Consider the following 19,732-nt stretch of genomic DNA (forward strand, 5'->3'; position numbering starts at 1 on the left):
ATGGATTTAATTTAATCTACCTCAGCCAGTGTTGCGTCACATGACAACTCATCAGTCAAAGTCTTTTACAACACACACACTTTAAACAGGTGCTTTGCCTCAGTTTAAATGGATGTGCACTCTTTTGGAGGTGGACTTTGCCTCCTCATATCAGGTCTCCACTAAATGAGACTGGGGGCGAATGATCCCAAAACAAGTGTATAGGTATAATATGCTGGCAGACCTCAAATGTAGTTCTGATTTCTTGCTATTTTTTTTTTTCTTTTTTAACCTCAAAATACAAGAAAGTGAGAGATAGAGAAAGAAAGGAATTGAGAGAGACTGGAGACCTGAAGAAACATACAAAGTGTCTCAGCAGCAGCAAAGGCAGTGATACGTATGCAAACCTGCAATCAATGTGGATGTAATGACTGTGATTAAGTGCTGGTGTGCACACAGAGATCAAGCTGAACCCTCATCTCTAACTTAATCTTTCATTCAGGGACAAATAATGTCCTAGATGCCTCAAAAGAAGATCCTTCGAATCCCTTCATCTGGAGTTTAAAGGAGAAAGTGCAAGCTTATATCTTTCCAGACTTTGAAGTCCTGCTTGTTTCCCAGGCAACACTGAGTAATAATACTTTCACAAGTTTTTATTTGGATGCTGTTTGGCAGCATTGTTGTAAACCTGACACTGGCCATCTTATCAGAGATACCTGCTAAGAACAAGCATCGTGCCTATTCAAATGGAAAAATATCCCTAAACATCGGCAGCGTCGTCGTAGGGCTCGGTAACTCTCTCCCCTCATCTGCGGCTGTGGCTGCTTTTTAACTCTCTCCAGCTCTCACTGCAACACAAAACAGCTGTTAGTTATAATTTTCCCCAGGTGTCAATACTTACTGCTTTCCTCTCCCGGCCTCGCTCTCCACATAAAGTCGCTCCACCACGGCCCGATCTCCACACATGGGATTGGTGGATCAATCTGCGTGTGCTTTTAAAAAGGCTGCATCATCCCTGAATGGGGAACTCGCTCCAGATTCAGGCAGCGTGTCTGAGATCTCCATGGATTCTCCCTCCAGTCACAGACCAAATGTGTTTAGTGTCAGGAATAAGAGGCACAGGACCCAAGCACAAAGATCCAAAAAACAAGAAATTTATTTAAATACAAAAATTTCTCAAAAACAAACCAAAACTCTGTGGTTTCTTCACCCTTTAACCCTCTGGGCCCTGGAGAAGTTTTGACATGCCTTGACATTTGTGCTTTTTTCAGTTGCTTAAAAACACATTAATGGCTAAAGTCTGATAACACTGTATTCAGCACAAACTGGGCTACAATAATATGTGAGCAACATGTATGTACAGGTTTGTATTTTTGAGAAAATAACCTTTATGCATGGTTTTTGAAAAAACTCAATTCTTAAGTCATTGAAATAAGGCCATATAACACATACTAAACATTTGTCCACACAACATTTGAGAACTGGATATGGTAGACTAGATTTTTTGCTACAAAATGATGTGAAAACCATCCTGATCACTCATTCATACAAAACAATATAGTCATTTAACTTTTGTAAGACACTTTTAGTGTTAAAAAGGTCATATTTGAGGAGGCGGTATATGGATGTATTTCACACCTAAGGAGATAAAAGACATCCCCTGGGCCTATCAATGAGGAATGTGACAGAAAGAGAATGAATGTGAGGAGACTTAATGATCAAAATCAAGTTTTAAGTTAAAAGAAGTAATCTAACTATACATTTTCTTTACATAAAGACTTAATTTTAGACTTACACTACCATTTAAAAGAAGTCTCTTCTGCTCACCAAGGCTGCATTTATTTGATCAAAATTACAGTATAAACATTGATATTTTGCACTATTTTTACAATTTAAAAGAACAGTTTTCTATTTGAATATATTGTAAAATGCAATTTGTGATCAAAGCTGAATTTTCAGCATCATTACTGCAGTCTTCAGTGTCACATAATCCTTCATATATCATTATAATATGCTGATTTTCTAATATGGGCAAATTAAAGTGCATTTTACTAATTTACACCTGAACAGGTATTTGCAAGCACAAGCTTTGTTGATGATAATGAGGCAGCATAAACACTAGATAAAATAAAATCGAAACATTCATAGAATTTTTATATCATATTACATATCATATTTATATCATACAGCATACAATTTAAATACCTGCTTTAGCCGAAACAACATTTAAATGTAACTAAAACTTGCTTATTAGGACATATTTCAAATTTCAATAATCTGAATCCTGGCTGGCAAGTCTGGAAACAGTCCCACTAGTAAAATATGTACATGTTTTACTAGTCGCCATGTCGGCTGGACAAAGTCCCGTTCTTCTTCTGAGGAAAATGTGAACTCTTCGTCACTATCCAGGAGTTTTCTCACTTGTGTATCATGCTGTATTTCAAACGTGCAGAAAAATGAATGTACTTGTTGTTTTTAAGACGAAGTCGGGGGTGTTTACCTTTTGATTTGATCGTCTCAGCACATTACCGTATGAATGATGCACTCTGCTGCTGGATGTGATCACATTAAAGATGAATAAGCTGAGCCAGGAAAACTGTACATCGCTTTGTTTCATACAGATTATATTGCAGGAGAATATTTGTTTTAAATTTGAATTGTTTGTGTGATAAGTATTCGCAGAGTTTCAGTTCATTTTTGTGACGTGTTTCAGACATCAGAACAGACTACATGCGGTGTATGGCTTAACCACATTACTTTATTCTTCTTCTCAACATTGCTCAACACAATTTACTTACTAGAGCCCCTAATGGTGCAGTTCCACATTGCATGTATTATAGTAAGCAATTACTATGAATATACAATTATTGTATACTTCTCAACATAAAAAACTCCCTCAAGGGGGAAAAAAAACATAAACTCCCTGTAGGGGAAAAGGGTGTCCAGGCTGGGGCAGAGGGTAATGGAAATGGGCTGGACTGGAAAACGGGGCAAACACACAGGACCGACTGGACGGGGAACAGGACCGACTAGAATACACACAAGGGGACTAAAATAGGGAAAGAAATCAACAGATTACCAAAACAGGGCAGGTGTGACTAATAAACTAATAATGGGAAAACAAGGAGGTGAAGTATGACGTAAGACAGAGAGACACGTGGTGATACAGAAACAAAACAATGCCACATGCTCTCACAAGACAACAAAACACCCAATTGCATGAGCGCATATCGCCACATCTATAAGTCGATATATGCCCATGCCAACCAACAAACAAGATGAGAGAATGCGTAACAACACCAAACAAAGTGATACCATGCATTGTCACTCTAAACGAAACCTGAGCATACATGGTGAGGCAAACACCACGCGATGCACACAGCAGGCGACAAAATAAAGACAGGGCACCTGTGTGAGAGTTCGGCCACACACAAACCTGAAACCTCAAACTGAAGTGACCAAACCTCATCACAACATGAAGACAAGACAGCAATGTGCGTCCGCAGTCGTGAGAGACAGACACAGATTATTGGCCTGAGTTTATGCCACCAAGATGAGAAGCACAATGCACTCACGCCAATACAGGACAAGACATGGAACATGAGTGTCTGGTTCCCAACACCAAAACCGAAACCAAACCAGATTGAAGGGTCTTGACTTGTGTGTTCTTTGCAACTACTACTTGAAACTTCATTAGAGAAGTCGGAGCCTAGGGGTGACCTACCGTTTATTTTTGCTGAGCTTGTTTTGTGATTTGTTTATGTTAGGTAGTGAGGGAAGGCCTTGATATAACTGATACAGTGAAAGAGTTTCTTTGTGCCATCCGATGACTTGAGATTGATTTCTGGGAGCAGTGATAACGTAGTTCACTTGTCAGGCGTCTTTTGTCACTAAACTGCCCAAAGGTCCTCAACAGTGAGTTCCATGGTGACTCTCATGATCCTGCAAACCTGGTCATGTCCAGGTCATACTTCACTATGATATCAAAAGAAAGAAAGAAGACATTATGCTTTGCTAAAGGTACACTCAATAATTTTTCCACCATTAAAAAAGTTTTACTTCTAAAGAAATTAATTGTAATTTTGAAACCTATGTATAAAACCATGAACACTCATATGAGATGAGGATTCATATCTGTAACCTTATAAAATCTGTTTTATTCTACATGGGGAGGGGCGTATTCATTGGGGCTGCAATTTTAGAATCACCAGCTGAAAACTACTAATCTCAGTAACAATCCTGTTATTGGACACTTTCACTCTTGAATTAAATTAATCATGTCTGACTGTGAATAATGTATTTCTACAATGGCATCTGTGACTGAAAACTATTGATTTTGAATGATGCTGCATCCACACCACTAGGTGTCACTGTAAGTCCAAGATAAACAGAGCAAAAAGAGTGCACACAACACATTTTTATAATTTTATTACATAATAGTATTTGTTGTACTGCCTTGAATTTATGATGACCAAAAATTATATTACAGCAATTTTTCAAACAGTCAAAAATGACTACAGTATATTACAGTAATTAGAATCTTGGACTACACTGGATATCAAAGTGTGAGGCAAGATGGCGGAAAGTGTGTGTCACGGTTCGGCTGCTCCTACGATTTATGAGACTGTTGACAACAAAGTTATTGTTGAGGATGAGTTTCTTAAATTCCTCGCGGTTATAATAAAAATGACAAGTCAAGTCCAAATAGTCCTAGTAGCCTTGAGCACCTTTGACTCAGAGTGGATTGAGTCTTCAAAAAGAATGTTGTTTGAACTTTGCCCTGATGCTAAGCAACGATGTGTGGCCTGTAAAGGCAGCCAGAAGGATATCAATAATAATAAGTTACCTAAAGTGTTAAATGAGTGTGGGGAAAACATCACCTGTTTTGTGTCCCACTAATTGGATGAGCTGCCACCTGTGAAGTTTGACACCATGGATGTCTCAAACCTGCTCTGCAAGATGGAGAATCTGCACAGTGAGGTGTGCACTAAGACACGCAGTAAAAATTCAGGCAGATATCGGTGAGGACCTGAGTACTGTTACTATCACCGTTGATAGCAGAGTTGCTGTTATGGAGTGGCAGTTGGAGCCGAGTCGTGGCAGAAGGCACAGCCTGGATAAATTGAGTGATCGCGTGCGGGAGAGCACCATTAGCTGCCTCTGCGGTGGATAGTGGTGTGGAGTTGGGTGGAGCTGCAGGTGGCTCTGGTTCTTCTGTTGTCAGCAAGTACATCAGTGTTACTCCGGCTTCTGCATCACTCATGGCAGCATTGCCAAAATCAACGGAATGGAGCTTTGTAGTGAAACATGGCCGATGCATGCTTTATTTAAAAGTGACCCCTATAAAGTGGATAATATTGCCAACAGTGATACAGTTGGTATTACAAACATTGGTCATAGGTCTATCAAGCAATAACACAGCTATCTGATAGAAAAGCAAGTGGCTTAGATCAAATCACTGCTGAACACCTCAAGTTTGCGAGCCCAAAGGTTGCAGTTCTTCTTGCCATTTGTTTTACTGGATTTATGACAGACGGACTGTTGCCAGAGTTTATGTTGTCAGTTGATCTTGTGCCTGTCATTAAGGAGAAAGCTGACATGGGTGGGAGCCTGGATAATTATAGACCAATTGCATTAGCCAGTGTGTTATCTAAAGTTCTGGAAAGGATTTTATTACATCGCTTATGTGTATATATTGGTACCACAGACAGCCAATTTGGTTTTAAGGTTAAGCATGGTACTGATTTATCTATCTATGTCTTGAAAGAAGTAGTTGAAATGTGTGGAAGGCAAAACTTCTCTGTTGTAATCGGCTTTATTGATGCCTCTAAGGCTTTTGATAGAGTTAATCACCAAAAGCTGTTTCTAAACTTGAGTCGAAGGGGGGTGCCTAACAGCATGATATGAATTCTGGCATACTGGTATGCCAATCAGAGTATGAAGGTCAAATGGAGTAATAGGGTCTCTGCTCCTTTTGGCGTTGGTAATGGAGTATGACCTGCCCTTTCTAACGGGTACATGAATAAGCTGTCTGAACAACTAAGAGGCTGCAAAACTGGCTGTATGATTGGTAACACCCTAATAAACCATCTTATGTATGCAGATGATCTGGCTATTTTTTCTCTGAGTAATGCTGGATTTCAGCATCTGCTGAATATACTGTATGTTCTGATTATGGTTCAAACAGGATGTGCAATACAATGCTAAAAAGAGTGTTGCCATGATATGTAGAACAAAAGGGGATAAGGACCTACATTTTCCAGATTTTTATTTGTCAGGGCAAGCAATAGTTGTCTGTCTGTCTGTCTGTCTGTCTGTCTGTCTGTCTGTCTGTCTATCTATCTATCTATCTATCTATCTATCTATCTATCTATCTATCTATCTACTCAAGGATGTATTGAAATATTAAAGATTAAGAGGGCCAAATATGAAAGCTTCAGAATCTATCATTATAAACTCACAGTGATTGACCAATAATATATTCTGGTATATTCTCCCACAAATAGCCTCATTCTTCCGCCTCTTAAACAAGGAGAGGAAATCCCAAACAGCACAAATGATTATCTCTCCCCAGTAAATTGCAGGTGTGCGAAACTTCTTTCAAGTGCACACAAAAACGCTCACAGCACAATGCCACCCCGGATTTCAGAAAGATTTACAATTGCTTGGTTGTTCCTACTGTTAGTGTAATGCAAAAACACAAGCATGATTTACCAACATAATATCTTGAGCAACAGAGTATGGTAATGAGTTAGAGATGAATTGTGTTTACCTCTTTAGGGGAGAAAAAGCCCAATTAACAGTTACAGATACAGTCTGATACTGCTAGGTTAATGTTCATCACACTTGATGGCTTCGAGACATTTGATTTCAGAGGTAATGTTTTAAAAAGATAGCAGAGCATGACAAGAATTTTCAGTCTTCATGGCACTAAAGCACACAGATATTATTTAACCCATTTAATCCCATTTTGTTTTTTACAGCTAAGTGAACAAGTTTGGGCCTATTTTACTCTACTATATATTATATTATATATATATATATATATATATATATATATATATATATATATATATATATGTGGCAGGGCGGAGGGCGGGACCGGGTTGTGATTCCGCACACCCGCCCCAATCAGGCTAATCAAGCCGAGAGACTGGAAGCTGCAGTGTGTGAGAGAAAGAGAGAGAGAGAGAGAGAGAGAGAGAGAGAGAGAGAGAGAGAGAGAGATTTACGGACAGCTGTCCAACTCCTGTGTGTGTTTGTATTTTTGTTTAAGTTGCTTATTAAAATATTATTTATTTTGTCAAGTCGGTTCTCACCTCTTCCTTTCCCTTTAACCCCTTTACTATATATATATATATATATATATATATATATATATATAGATATATATATATATATATATCTATATATCTATAGATATATAGATATATACAACAGTTAGTTCCGGTCCTCGAATCTGATTAGAACACTGATGGACTGACAACATCAGTACTCGGATGCTTTACTGTGTGTGTGTATTACTCCACTTGTGTTAGTGCCATTCTAAACTTAATTGTAAGAGCAATGCAGATCTGTTCGGAGTTACTGTCTTTATTTTTGAAATTACATATGTTAGCCAGCAGGTGGTGGCAAAAGATCATTTTTGTGTGTAATATGAGCCAGTTTGTGACGTAAAGTGAATCCGTTAGTCATTGTTTACGTATTACTGCTACATTACTTAAGCTAGGACATTGTTTTATAGGCTTTAAATGAGTAACTTCAGGATTAAGGCTCATCACAGCTGAGAGACACAACAGACTGTTTGATTACAGAACTCAAGGCAATTTCTGCTTATTGAGTTTTCACATTGGAATACACCCGCTTGGATGCTATTTTTCCACTGAGAAAGCTGACCTTCAGAAAGCTGACAGCATCTCTGCTTGGGAGTGGCAACAGGTGATTGCACACGCTCCCTCTCTCTTTCTCTCTCACTCACACACACACACACACACACCCATCCAACCTTTTTTTATCTTATAACTTGTTAGAAACAGCACAAGCCGTGATACTATTTCTGAAGTGACATTTTTGATTTACTAATGGACGCTTGGACGCATCATTTGTTTTGAACCAGCAACAGCAGATTCTGATCGGTCGCGTAAGAAAGTAGTTCCATGCACTCGGTTTTTAAGACCGTACTCGGTTTTTCCAAATTCTTTAAAATTTACTTGTTCATTGAGCTGTTGCATATAAGCAATATCACACAAGCAATCGTGTTATATGGTCCTACATCAGCACTGCTGTAATTTCTATGGCACTCTGCTTGCAGCCTCGTGCCTGCTGATCTAGGGCTATATCGCACTCTTGCTTGTGTGATATTACTATATATATATATATATATATATATATATATATATATATATATATATATATATATATATATACCACGGTCTGTTCTAATACTCAATTCTGATTGGCTGGAATGTGTCCAGTTTAAACCATCGAATGCACAGGTAGTTCCGGTCAGTTTTAATCACCATTCGATATTCATGCACTCTTTGTAAGCAAAGCAACATAACCTTACAGAGCAAGCAGAGTGAATTATAGCAACTGAAAAAATGTCCTAACCACTTTCATCTGCATAGCTAATAAAATGGAATTCAACATGTTTTGAGAGATTGAAATCAGGAACTATTAAATGCGTCTTTTGCTGTCCAGCAAGGCGATGCAAGATTATTTAAACTGTAATGTGTAGTGTATTATATTTATCTGTGCTGAAGTGCCACCTATAGTCACTAGAGTGGCAAGTAACCATGGTATAAGCAGGATAATCCTCGGCTAAGTATACGTTAAAAGATTTTAAATGCATTTCGCTTCTCGTCGGCTGGTTCTTCGCCTTCACATCATGCATTTAAAATCATTAACGCACAACTAGCCATGGATTATCCCTTAAATATACAGTATATATATATTACTAGGCTCTCTGGAATACTCGATTTGAGTATTGCAAGACATCATTCCTGCTTCTCGGGTCACTGTGCGATATCTACAAGTACAGTAAACTAATAAAATAATATAAACTCAAATCAATTGTAATTGATACATAATGAGAAGTCAGACAGTCATTAATTACAAAATGTACATCAAATAGAACTGATGCAAACGGGAGGTGGATTTCAGCTGTTCAGCGATTTATTTCTACTCACATAATTACATAATTTCAATGCAAATCAATGTTTCATGTCTGTTTTTTTATTTACTTGGCAAGTAAATTTCAGCACAAATCAATGTTATTTGGCAAATAGTCTTGTAATAAGATGGACAATGAGGAATCAGATTATCATTTTCACAAAATAAACATCAAAGATGGATTTCAGCTGTTCAGTGATTTATTTCTTCTCACATAATTACATGATTTGAATTTAATTTTATGTTGATGTATTCACTCATTTGGTTAGTAGCCCTCTCATAAGCAGGATAATGTACAGCCAGCCGGTTGTTACTGCAAAATAAAACTCAGTCAGGGTGATCAGGACCCTGACGCAAAGTAGACTGGATGAACTGATGGACTTTACATTACCCCTTACTTAATTAACATGCAAATCTTGGGGAGATGGAAATGATAAACCAGGAATAATTTCACATTTCACTTTTTATTTACTTTGTTTCATACATTGTAATAATACCAGTCTGGTCTCATGAACATTACGTGACTGTGGCAATATTTTCGCAAAACAAAATTACGTGCCTTGGTGCACGTTGTGCTGCAGTTCCTCAGTGAAACATCCAGTGGGTCAAAACAATAGCAAAAATATTATCCTACATTTTAACGCTTGTATTACTGACTCACCTACATTTACACACTTATTCTACAGTGTTTCGCTTCAGCAGTTTAGCTTTGTTATTAAAAAGTCATTGGACTTTGAAATATGAGGTTCGAGCCCAGCCAAGAACACAAGCTGACACGTGAGATGTCAACACGAGATGTTGTGTATAATTCGAAAATGTGCTTTTAATTTCTCATTTTGTATATGCATACTATCAGTTATGTTTAGGCGATGGTTGAGGGTAAGGAGGTCTGTTTTGTGTCTTCCTCTCATTTGATTTTAGATCACTATTTGTTAGGTTTGATTAAAGTTTTAGATCAGCAAGATATGTTTTACTCATTAAAACCTCCATCTATAGTCACCTTAAAAACCTTGTCCGATAACAACACCATTACACTTGCTTTTTGCACCCTCTGCTGGACATTTCACCGGAAACTGCAGCCAAATGTGTAATGAAGCACGTAATTGTATTTTGCTAAAGTGTTTTGAACATGAAACAGTCTGAACAACAATAATAATTAAAGAAATGCTCTTTAAATAAAGTCACACCGCAGTACACTGCTGACAAACTGCAGGGCATTTGAAGGTATTAAGCTGTTTTGACATTTGCTCCCAAATTATCATATCAGCCCAAACACAGATTGTAGCTAATTTCGGATCTGCTTAGCAGTTTATATCATCTCATTCTAGTGCAAGTCCACTGTGTGTCGGGAAAAACGCACCGATGTTCAGATCACTTTTCACACCGAGAGGCTATTCAGAGCCACTGACAGAAAAGGTCACTTACAATAGAAACCCTGACAAAGAATGACTATAAAGAGATCCGAAACGCTCACAACATCACATTTACCTTCAATCACAGCACATAAGACTAATGAGCCTCTAACAAATCGTTAGATGAAATGATGATGAAGGTCTTGGTGGGTCTCTGGCATACTCTCTTACACCTTCAGAACGGACATGACGAGTAACAGATGACAGCTCAGTAAACAACATCTGTTTGTAGACACAACCGTCCCTGACCTCATGTTTTCATTCTTAATTGGTGTTAGTTATGGGCGTTCATTAAAAAGGAGCCTTCAGCACAGAAAAAAAAAATAAAAATCACAGCAGAGTCTGTTCAGAACACTGCGGTGAGGACAATGGACTGTTAAGGCCTCGATACACTTACTGAGAAGTTTTTCTTTGTTCTTCATTCAGGAGGTAAAGGGCAGCTCAAAATAGATGACATAATGTTTGCTTTTAAATATGTGACACGCGCTGTCCTGTCAACAACAAACAACAAAAATGGCAGCGGTAAGAGAACAGCAGTATCGAAAGTATCTGGAATTGGTACTGCTCTATGCAATTGCAAAGTAAACAAAAACTAAAACAAAACAAAGGGACATCCCATCATTGCTTTCATAATTGTTGCCCACTATCCAAACTCAAGTACTGAAGTTTACTACTGTGATGGAAGGAGAGTTTCCCATTCATAACCAATAAACCACACCAGCATAAGCTACTGGCATAAACTAAACAAACATGAGATCAAAATTGACCGTATTTACTTTCTTAATGCATATTTCTGGTCTTTGTGATTCATTAGTGCACATTATTCTAAGTACAACAAATGTTTGTCTTCATAAACTTTTATCAACATGTTATAACTTTCTCCACATCTGAAATAAAAAATTTAAACACCCACTTTTCATGATCAAATAAATTCCTGGTAGATTAAATTAAGTGCCTTTAAAGGAAGGTTTCAGCTTTGTAATTATCTAAAATGTAAGTTTATTTCCTAAACCGTTGGCTAGATACACCGTCATAAAACCTTGATATTTGTAACGCGCACAAGAAGAGACAGTTACAATGTCGAATTAAAACAGCTTTATTAAACAAAAGCAGGCTACAGTACAAAGGGGCAAATCCAGTGAAGAGTAGTCAACCGGGAGCGTGAGGTCGAAGCCGGGGAATCAGTAGATGACAAAGGGGCAAATCCAAAGAAGCGCAGACAAGGGGAGCGTTAGGTCGAAGCCAGGAAATCAGTATACAAAGGGGCGAGACAAGCGAGAGGAAAAGACTGGGGATTCTAGGGGAACACTAGAGCTGGCAAAGCGAAGGGGTAAACTAAACAATAACCAACAAGAGTGAAACGAAAGGGTTGTGATATATATAGGGGAAAAAACGAGCGGTGCAGGTGAAACGAATAACCAGGTGATTGGGACGAGTGCGGGTGAAACTAATACTCTGATGAATGTGAGCGAGTGCGAGAGCCAGAGGGCACGTGTGCAGGTGAAACTAATAACAGGGAACGTGCACGCTAACCAGGGGACTGTGGAGTTAAATACGGGATGAAATGGGCAAAGAAGAGGTAAGGGCAAAAAGGGACAAGGTGAATGTTACATAGCCCCCCCTCAAGGGATCGGATACCAGACGATCCCAACGAACAAAACCCCAGAAAGGAAAACCCACAAAAACCCAAAAACAAAAAGAGGGCAGTCCAAGGGGCACAAGAACAAGAGGGCAGTCCAAGAGGGCAATGAGGGGCAATGAAACAGTCCACAGGGTAAATGGGCAGTTCAAGGCAAGGTCAGGGGGAACATAGCTGACAGGTGGGTGGCCGGGAGATCTGGGGGGCAGACATAGGGAAGAGACTGGGTCAGGGGGCCTGGAAGGCGACTGTAGGACAGGGACTGAGTCCGGGGGCCTGGAAGGTGACCACAGGACAGGGACTAGGCTAGGAGACCTGGGAGGTGGCCACGGGACAGGAACAGGGTCAGGAGGCCAGGGAAGAGGCCACAGGACAGGAAGAGGGTCAGGAGGCCAGGGGAAAGGCCACAGGACAGGAAGAGGGTCAGGAAGTCCGGGAAGACGAACGGTTACTGGGGGAGCTGGCAGAACCAGGTGAGGAAGGGTTTCCGGGGGCACAGCCGTGAAAGGCGGGGCCATGGAGGACTTGGGAGACGGAGCCCTGGAAGGCGGAGCTGCAGGAGGCTCTAGAGGCGGAGACCTGGAATGCTCTGGAGGCGGCACCGTAGGAGGCTCTAGAGGCGGGGGCCTGGAAGGCTCAGGAGGTGGAGCCAATGACGGTGGCGCCGAGGGAGGCTCTAGAGGCGGAGACCTGGAAAGCTCTGGAGGTGGATCCGAAGGAGGCTTTAGGGGCGAAGACCTGGAGGGCTCTGGAGGCGGAGCCAAGGGAGGTGGCGCCGTGGGAGGTTTCTGAGGCGAAGACCTGGAAGGCTCTGGAGGCGGAGCCAAGAGAGGTGGCGCCGTGGGAGGTTTCTGAGGCGAAGACCTGGCAGGCTCTGTCGTCTCTGGGGGTAGAGCCATAGGAGGCTCGGGAGGCGGAGCTCTAGAAGGCTCTGGAGTCCCTGGGGCAGAGCCGTAGGAGCCTCTGGAGGCGGAGCCGTAGGAGGCTCGAGAGGTGGAGCCCTAGAAAGCTCTGGAGTCTCTGGGAGCAGAGCCATAGGAGGCTCGGGGGGTGGAGCCGTAGGAGGCTCTGGAGGGGGAGCTGTAGGAGGCTCGGGAGGCGGAGACATAGGAGGCTCGAGAGGCGGAGCCCTAGAAAGCTCTGGAGTCTCTGGGAGCAGAGCCGTAGGAGGCTCTGGAGGCAGAGCCGTAGGAGGCTCGGGGAAAAAGGCCGGGGAAGACTCGAGAGACTTGAGGGGCGGAGCCCTGGGAGGCTCGAGAGACTTGAGAGGGGGAGCCATGAAAGACTCGAGAGACGGAACCTTGAGAGGCTCGGGAGGAGGAGGAGCCCTGGAAGACTCGAGAGACGGGGCCCTGAGAGGCTCGAGAGGAGGAGGAGCCCTGAAAGACTCGAGAGACGAAGCCCTGAGAGGCTTGAGAGGAGGAGGAGCCCTGAAAGACTCGAGAGATGAAGCCCTGAGAGGCTTGAGAGGGGGAGGAGCCCTGAAAGACTCGAGAGACGGAGCCCTGAGAGGCTCGAGAGGCTTGAGAGGCGGAGCCCTGGGAGGCTCGAGAGGCGGGACCCTGGGAGGCTCGAGGGGTAGAGCCCAGGGAGGCTCGAGAGACTTGAGAGGCAGAGCCCTGAGAGGCTTGAGAGGAGGGGCCCTGGGAGGATGAGAGGCGGGGCCCTGGGAGGCCCGAGAGGTGGAGCCTTGGAGGACTCTGAGGGGCGAGCAGAGGCTGGCAGAGTCGTGGAAGACTCTGAGGGCGGAGCAGAGGCCGGCAGAGCCGTGGAAGACTCTGAGGCGGAGCAGAGGCCGGCAGAGCCGTGGAAGACTCTGAGGGCGGAGCAGAGGCCGGCAGAGCCGTGGAAGACTCTGAGGGAACCTCTGTGGTCTTAAGCACAAGACGAGACTGGGGAGAAGGTGCCCTCTTCCTTCTCTTTCTCCTTTGGCCAATAGGGAGCGTGGCCATGGGGACGGTCGAGGTTACAGGCGCTGGCTCCGGGACGGTCGAGGCTACAGGCGTTGGCTCGCTGACCGTGGCAGGCATGGGCGCTGGCTCGCTGGCCGTGGCATGCTTCGAGACTGGGGCCGTGGCAGGCTTCGAGACCGGGGCCGTGGCAGGCTTCGAGACTGGGGCCGTGGCGTGGAACTCTGGTTCAGTGTCTGCTTCCCCCACAGTAAATGAGGAACCAGCGAACAGTAGAGCGAGGTCAATAAATTGAGCCAGATTGAGGGAGCAGCGACCACCAGGCATGAACGATGAGGTTGGCTCATTCAGTCCACATTGAAAAATGTCTGTCAGAGCCACCTCATCAAAGTTCACCTGGTTAGCCAGGGCACAAAAGTCAACCACATAAGCCTCCAAGGGTTGACTCCCCTGACGCAAAACCAAGAGTTGGGCCGCTGGGTCCATAATGTTAAGGGCACGGTTTAAAGTTCTAAAACCGCTGCCCTGCATAAAAAACCCTTGGCAAGCGTCCGAAGAGCCATCAAACCTCTCCGGGGGTGGAAAGCTTACGGCGCTCGCGGATGCGTTGAGAGCATCAACGGGCTCAGGGACAGACACAGGCGGAACAGGGTGAAATGAATTGGAAATAGTACGTACCTGCTGCCCCTGGGCCGCGAGCGCTCGGTCATGCCTCCCAAACGTAGATCCTCGTGCCGAACGTGCTGTAAAAATCCGCTCTAGTGAGCTGCGCAAATCCTCCGTGGGATACATTGTGATTGTCTTCGGTGAGGTTGGTTATTCTGTAACGCGCACAAGAAGAGACAGTCACAATGTCGAATTAAAACAGCTTTATTAAACAAAAGCAGGCTACAGTACAAAGGGGCAAATCCAGTGAAGAGTAGTCAACCGGGAGCGTGAGGTCGAAGCCGGGGAATCAGTAGATGACAAAGGGGCAAATCCAAAGAAGCGCAGACAAGGGGAGCGTTAGGTCGAAGCCGGGAAATCAGTATACAAAGGGGCGAGACAAGCGAGAGGAAAAGACTGGGGATTCTAGGGGAACACTAGAGCTGGCAAAGCGAAGGGGTAAACTAAACAATAACCAACAAGAGTGAAACTAAAGGGTTGTGATATATATAGGGGAAAAAACGAGCGGTGCTTGTGAAACGAATAACCAGGTGATTGGGACGAGTGCGGGTGAAACTAATACTCTGATGAATGTGAGCAAGCGCGAGAGCCAGAGGGCGCGGGTGCAGGTGAAACTAATAACAGGGAACGTGCACGCTAACCAGGGGACTGTGGAGTTAAATACGGGACGAAATGGGCAAAGAAGAGGTAAGGGCAAAACGGGACAAGGTGAATGTTACAATATTAAACTTTGACTAATTTTGATCGTGTCACAATTAGTAACCACTTTTTCCAGAATATATATATATATATATATATATATATATATATATATATATATATATATATATACACACAGTTTATAAATACAATATATTACACATGAAGATCTTACATCTAGAAAGACAGGGTAATAACAGGGTATGTATGCCAATGTTGGAAGAGTAATTAGTATTTTATTTTCAGAACATTGCATCAAAAAAACACATTGCCATTGTCTCAAATCCTAGTTACCGTCTACTGCCTACATTTAATTTTATGCTCATCACTTGTGGTGATTTAAAGACATCTGTTTTAGATGTAATCCTTATAAAAGATTGCAGAGCATGAAAACAATTCAGAATCAGTCTCACTGGCACACAAGCACACTCAGGTATTCTTTGAGATTGCAGTAGAAATCGATTTGTCTGTGAAAGTCGAGCTGTGATGGGTGAGTAAACTAGATATAGTTACAGAGGATCTATATGAATCAATGCTCTGTTTTACAAATGTTCCAGGTAAAATACAAGTTAAGTTGTAGCATGTCATTGACTACCACAACTAATTTCAATCTGTCCCCCTATTTGTAAAAATAAACAAAAATAGTGGTGAAAGAAATTACAATGGAAGTCTAAGGGGCAAGGCATTGCACTGGAATAAAGTTGCATTAGGTTTGACAGCAATGACGTTTGGTCACATGATATGCAAGAAACAATGACAATTAGATTTAAGAGCTACATACAGTATATTAATGACTTAAATGTAATATGTAATATATTTACTATACTTAAGCATAATAGAGATTTAGGATACATGCTAAGTTGAAATACTGGCTTCTCCGAAACAATGCAACAACCAGTATATTCTACTTTGAAATATCCATTTTGGGCCAGAATTTCTGTTTGTGTTTTAGGCTGTATGATCCCGCCTACTGCCCATTTCCCAAGAGTATTTTGACAACCCGGGATGCTAGATTTGAAACAAGTTAGCGGGCAAACACGCTGCAGTCATGGTAGTCAACTAGCTATACTGACAGTTATACAAAATCCACATGAGCTGATTTATAATTTATAATTTGCAAACAATAAAAACATTTCAAACATATACATTAGCTGATCAACTTACAGTGTAAGGCTCATCGTTTGCCATTGCCAGTTTGCTCGTTCCTGTTGTGTGTCCTCAACCTGGCAACCCACGTCAGCTTTGAGTCTGGGGAGGAGGGGACGGGGGAGACAACTCTCTCCAATATTTAGAATTTGGACTGCAGTACCCATTTTAAAAGCTTTATGTCAATGTTACATTTTGCTCCTTTAAATTTTGGTCAATAACCAAATAAAGTTTGCCACACAGAGCTATATGGCTTCAGAGAAGGTCTACTTCAGATATAAGGCTTTAGTCGAATCGACAACATTTATGATACTTTCATGGTGCTTTTTTGCAGGCAAGTGCAGAAAGGGGGCTCAAGCTCCTGCCACTTTGACAAGGTGCCCCTCCTACGAAAAAACCAATTGCCCCTTTGCTGAGTTGGCAAAGATAGGCTATTAGCACACATACGCACACACATCAACCCAATTTGACTCAGTCCCAATACAATGTAACTATTTGTACAAGAACGGCCAGGACATTCTCTAAATGTCTTCCACTAAGTCTAAGAAAGTCTTCTGGGTTTAGGACATAGGTCGAGTAGCCTATGACGACAAAGTTTTCATTTTGGGGTGAACTATACTTTTCAACCTGATACTTGTGTGATAAAAATGCTTACTAACATTGTCTGTTGAAAATTGTGTCTGTTATTTCAACTCAAAAATCATGACCGTGTAAAGCCGATAATACCGGTATCTATTACGCGATATGCGCAAAGATACGCATAAACAACCTTAATCCGCCTATATCACCATATCGCGATGTAGACAACTTTACAGCTTAAATAACAAACGTTTTTGCAATAAATAAATAAAATAAGAGCTTTCAAATTTGCATATATCCGGGGAATGCTTTCAATACGATATTTGCTTGTTTTTAAGAACTAAGGAATTAGTCAAACTTAGCCTATTTTCCAAGGTAATATGTCACAAAAGCTCTAGGTAAAGCTTAACTTATTTTGAACCAGAACTCGAGCTGCCTGGGTAAAATAGAACTAGAGAGTAGGATGGAGGAATTCTCCAGGGTACTGAAAGTAAAAGCCTACTGCGGGGGAGAGAGGGCGGCAGCAATCAGCCACACCCGCCTCAGCTTATTGGGCATCTTTCCGCGGAACGTCACATGGAAAAGAGCCACACGTTTATGCCGATGAATTATAGATTAAAGGGAGGCTTAAAATGCAAATTCGGTCCAATACACAAACCCTCAACTCGAACGACGAACGGTCCAACTCCCCACACCTCATCCTCCGATGATTGAGGAGATGCGTCCTGACCAGCGCTGGTGAAGTGGTCCAGCATTCAGAGCAATCTCCGACTGACAACATTCACTCGCAGACTGCACGGCGAAATAACACACACACGCGCGCGATGCTTGGATTGTTTAGAGATGGGACAGCGGTGGCTCTCATACTGGCTAATGCATTGGTGCTGATAGCTGCAGGAGACGAGGATGTCATCTTTACAAATCATTTTCTGGTCCAGTTGCATGAGGGGACGAATGAAGATGCTCATCAACTTGCCCTGGAGCACGGCTTTGGAAGTGCAAGGAAGGTAAGCAACTGTGATCATGGAGTATGCACAACAAAATGGGTTAAAACTGCCCATTTGATTTATGCAGTTTTATTTGAGGTTAGTTGAAAGGTATTACAATCAGACAGTATCAAGCATGTCAATCATATTCATTTCAGTACAAAATGTTCTTGGGCTAAGAACCACAACAACTGTAACTACAGTAAGTATTAGATTCACTCAGAAACTAAATATTGTTGAATTTTGGCCTTATGTTGAATAAGTTTACAAAGTCATGCCTAATTTATTTTTCTCTTTAATTTACTTTACAACTGAACAAACTGGCTCTTTTTCCTAATAAAAATCTGAAAGGATTGTGTATGTAATTCCTTGAGGAACCATTATTTACTGTATAATTTGGAGCTAATCTTAATGGAATCAAATCAAATATCAGAACAAATGTGATCGTACTGTAAAATAATAATATTAATAATAATAATAATAAAATAATTTTTCATACCGAGGATCCTTTTGGATGGGTTCAGATAATGGAAATAAAAGATGATAATTGCAAAAAGAATGCTGTGCCCAACTGACCATTAATGTAAGAGTTTGAAATAGGCTTATAATGGAATACATGATTGGCAATCGACAAGTATGAAATCTAATTATAAGAGCAACATTCATGAAAACATTAGAATGTGGTGTAATATTTTTAGCATGCAACAAATATATGATGAATTACATAATTTGTTTGCAATGCAAGAGAAAAAAAATCTGATAACAAAACATTAACGCCTATAAATTGCAGCATCGAATGGCAGGGTTTGACATTTTGATGTTTACTTCAAAGCATCAGCAATAAGAAAATGGTTAGGAATTATTCTAATATAGATAGCAAATGACAGCCCAATGTTTATTTATTCTGTCTCCATAAAGGGCCATTTATCACAGAACAGAGGAGTTGATTAGCCTGACAAATCAGCCTTGTCAAATGTCAAAACATCAGTGCTGCAGCACTCACTGGTGTGGAACAGAGGGTCATGTGTGGCCATGCATTGGAATATTACCTTTTGACCCAATATCATGTGCTATGGTTTATTCATTTAGTTTTGTTTTTGAGAGAGTTTTTGTCTCCCCAATCCATGTACTCATTGTTTGGGCCAGGAGATATGCTTTTCTTGAATTATGTAATTCCCAGCTTTGTACAGAGACGATACACCTCAAGAAACAATGGATTTAGCATCAATATTTGCAGCATTCATTTACTTTTAATTTTATTTTGACAATCAGTGCCTCTCAATCAATGTTCTTGACCCATAAACATTTACCTTATCGTATACCAATGCACAAAATGCTTCCTTCAAAATATCGAATCAACTGAACGAGACAGGGACATGAAATGCTGATGCAAACACAGAGACCCGGAATTATGACAGCAAAAAAAGATTAAATGCATGAGAATCATTAATATTTTATTAAATCACTTGTACTAGGGAAAAACATGCATTTATATATATATTTTTTTATTATAATTTTTTTTTTAGACAAATCAAATTCTAAAAT

General features: G+C 41.4%; 1 protein-coding gene across 1 annotated transcript in view; it reads left to right on the plus strand.

Annotated features, from left to right (window-relative positions):
• The first annotated feature begins 17,770 nt into the window (after positions 1 to 17,770).
• Positions 17,771 to 19,732, plus strand: part of LOC127617452 (neuroendocrine convertase 2-like) — a 92,874-nt gene continuing 90,912 nt past the window's right edge. Inside the window, exon 1 of the mRNA XM_052089424.1 lies at positions 17,771 to 18,208. Within this exon, the coding sequence (XP_051945384.1) occupies positions 18,026 to 18,208 (183 nt within the window). The 5' untranslated portion in view covers positions 17,771 to 18,025. The remainder of the gene's footprint in view (positions 18,209 to 19,732) is intronic.

The sequence above is a fragment of the Xyrauchen texanus genome, chromosome 24, assembly GCF_025860055.1.
Source record: "Xyrauchen texanus isolate HMW12.3.18 chromosome 24, RBS_HiC_50CHRs, whole genome shotgun sequence".
NCBI classification, from domain to species: domain Eukaryota; kingdom Metazoa; phylum Chordata; class Actinopteri; order Cypriniformes; family Catostomidae; genus Xyrauchen; species Xyrauchen texanus.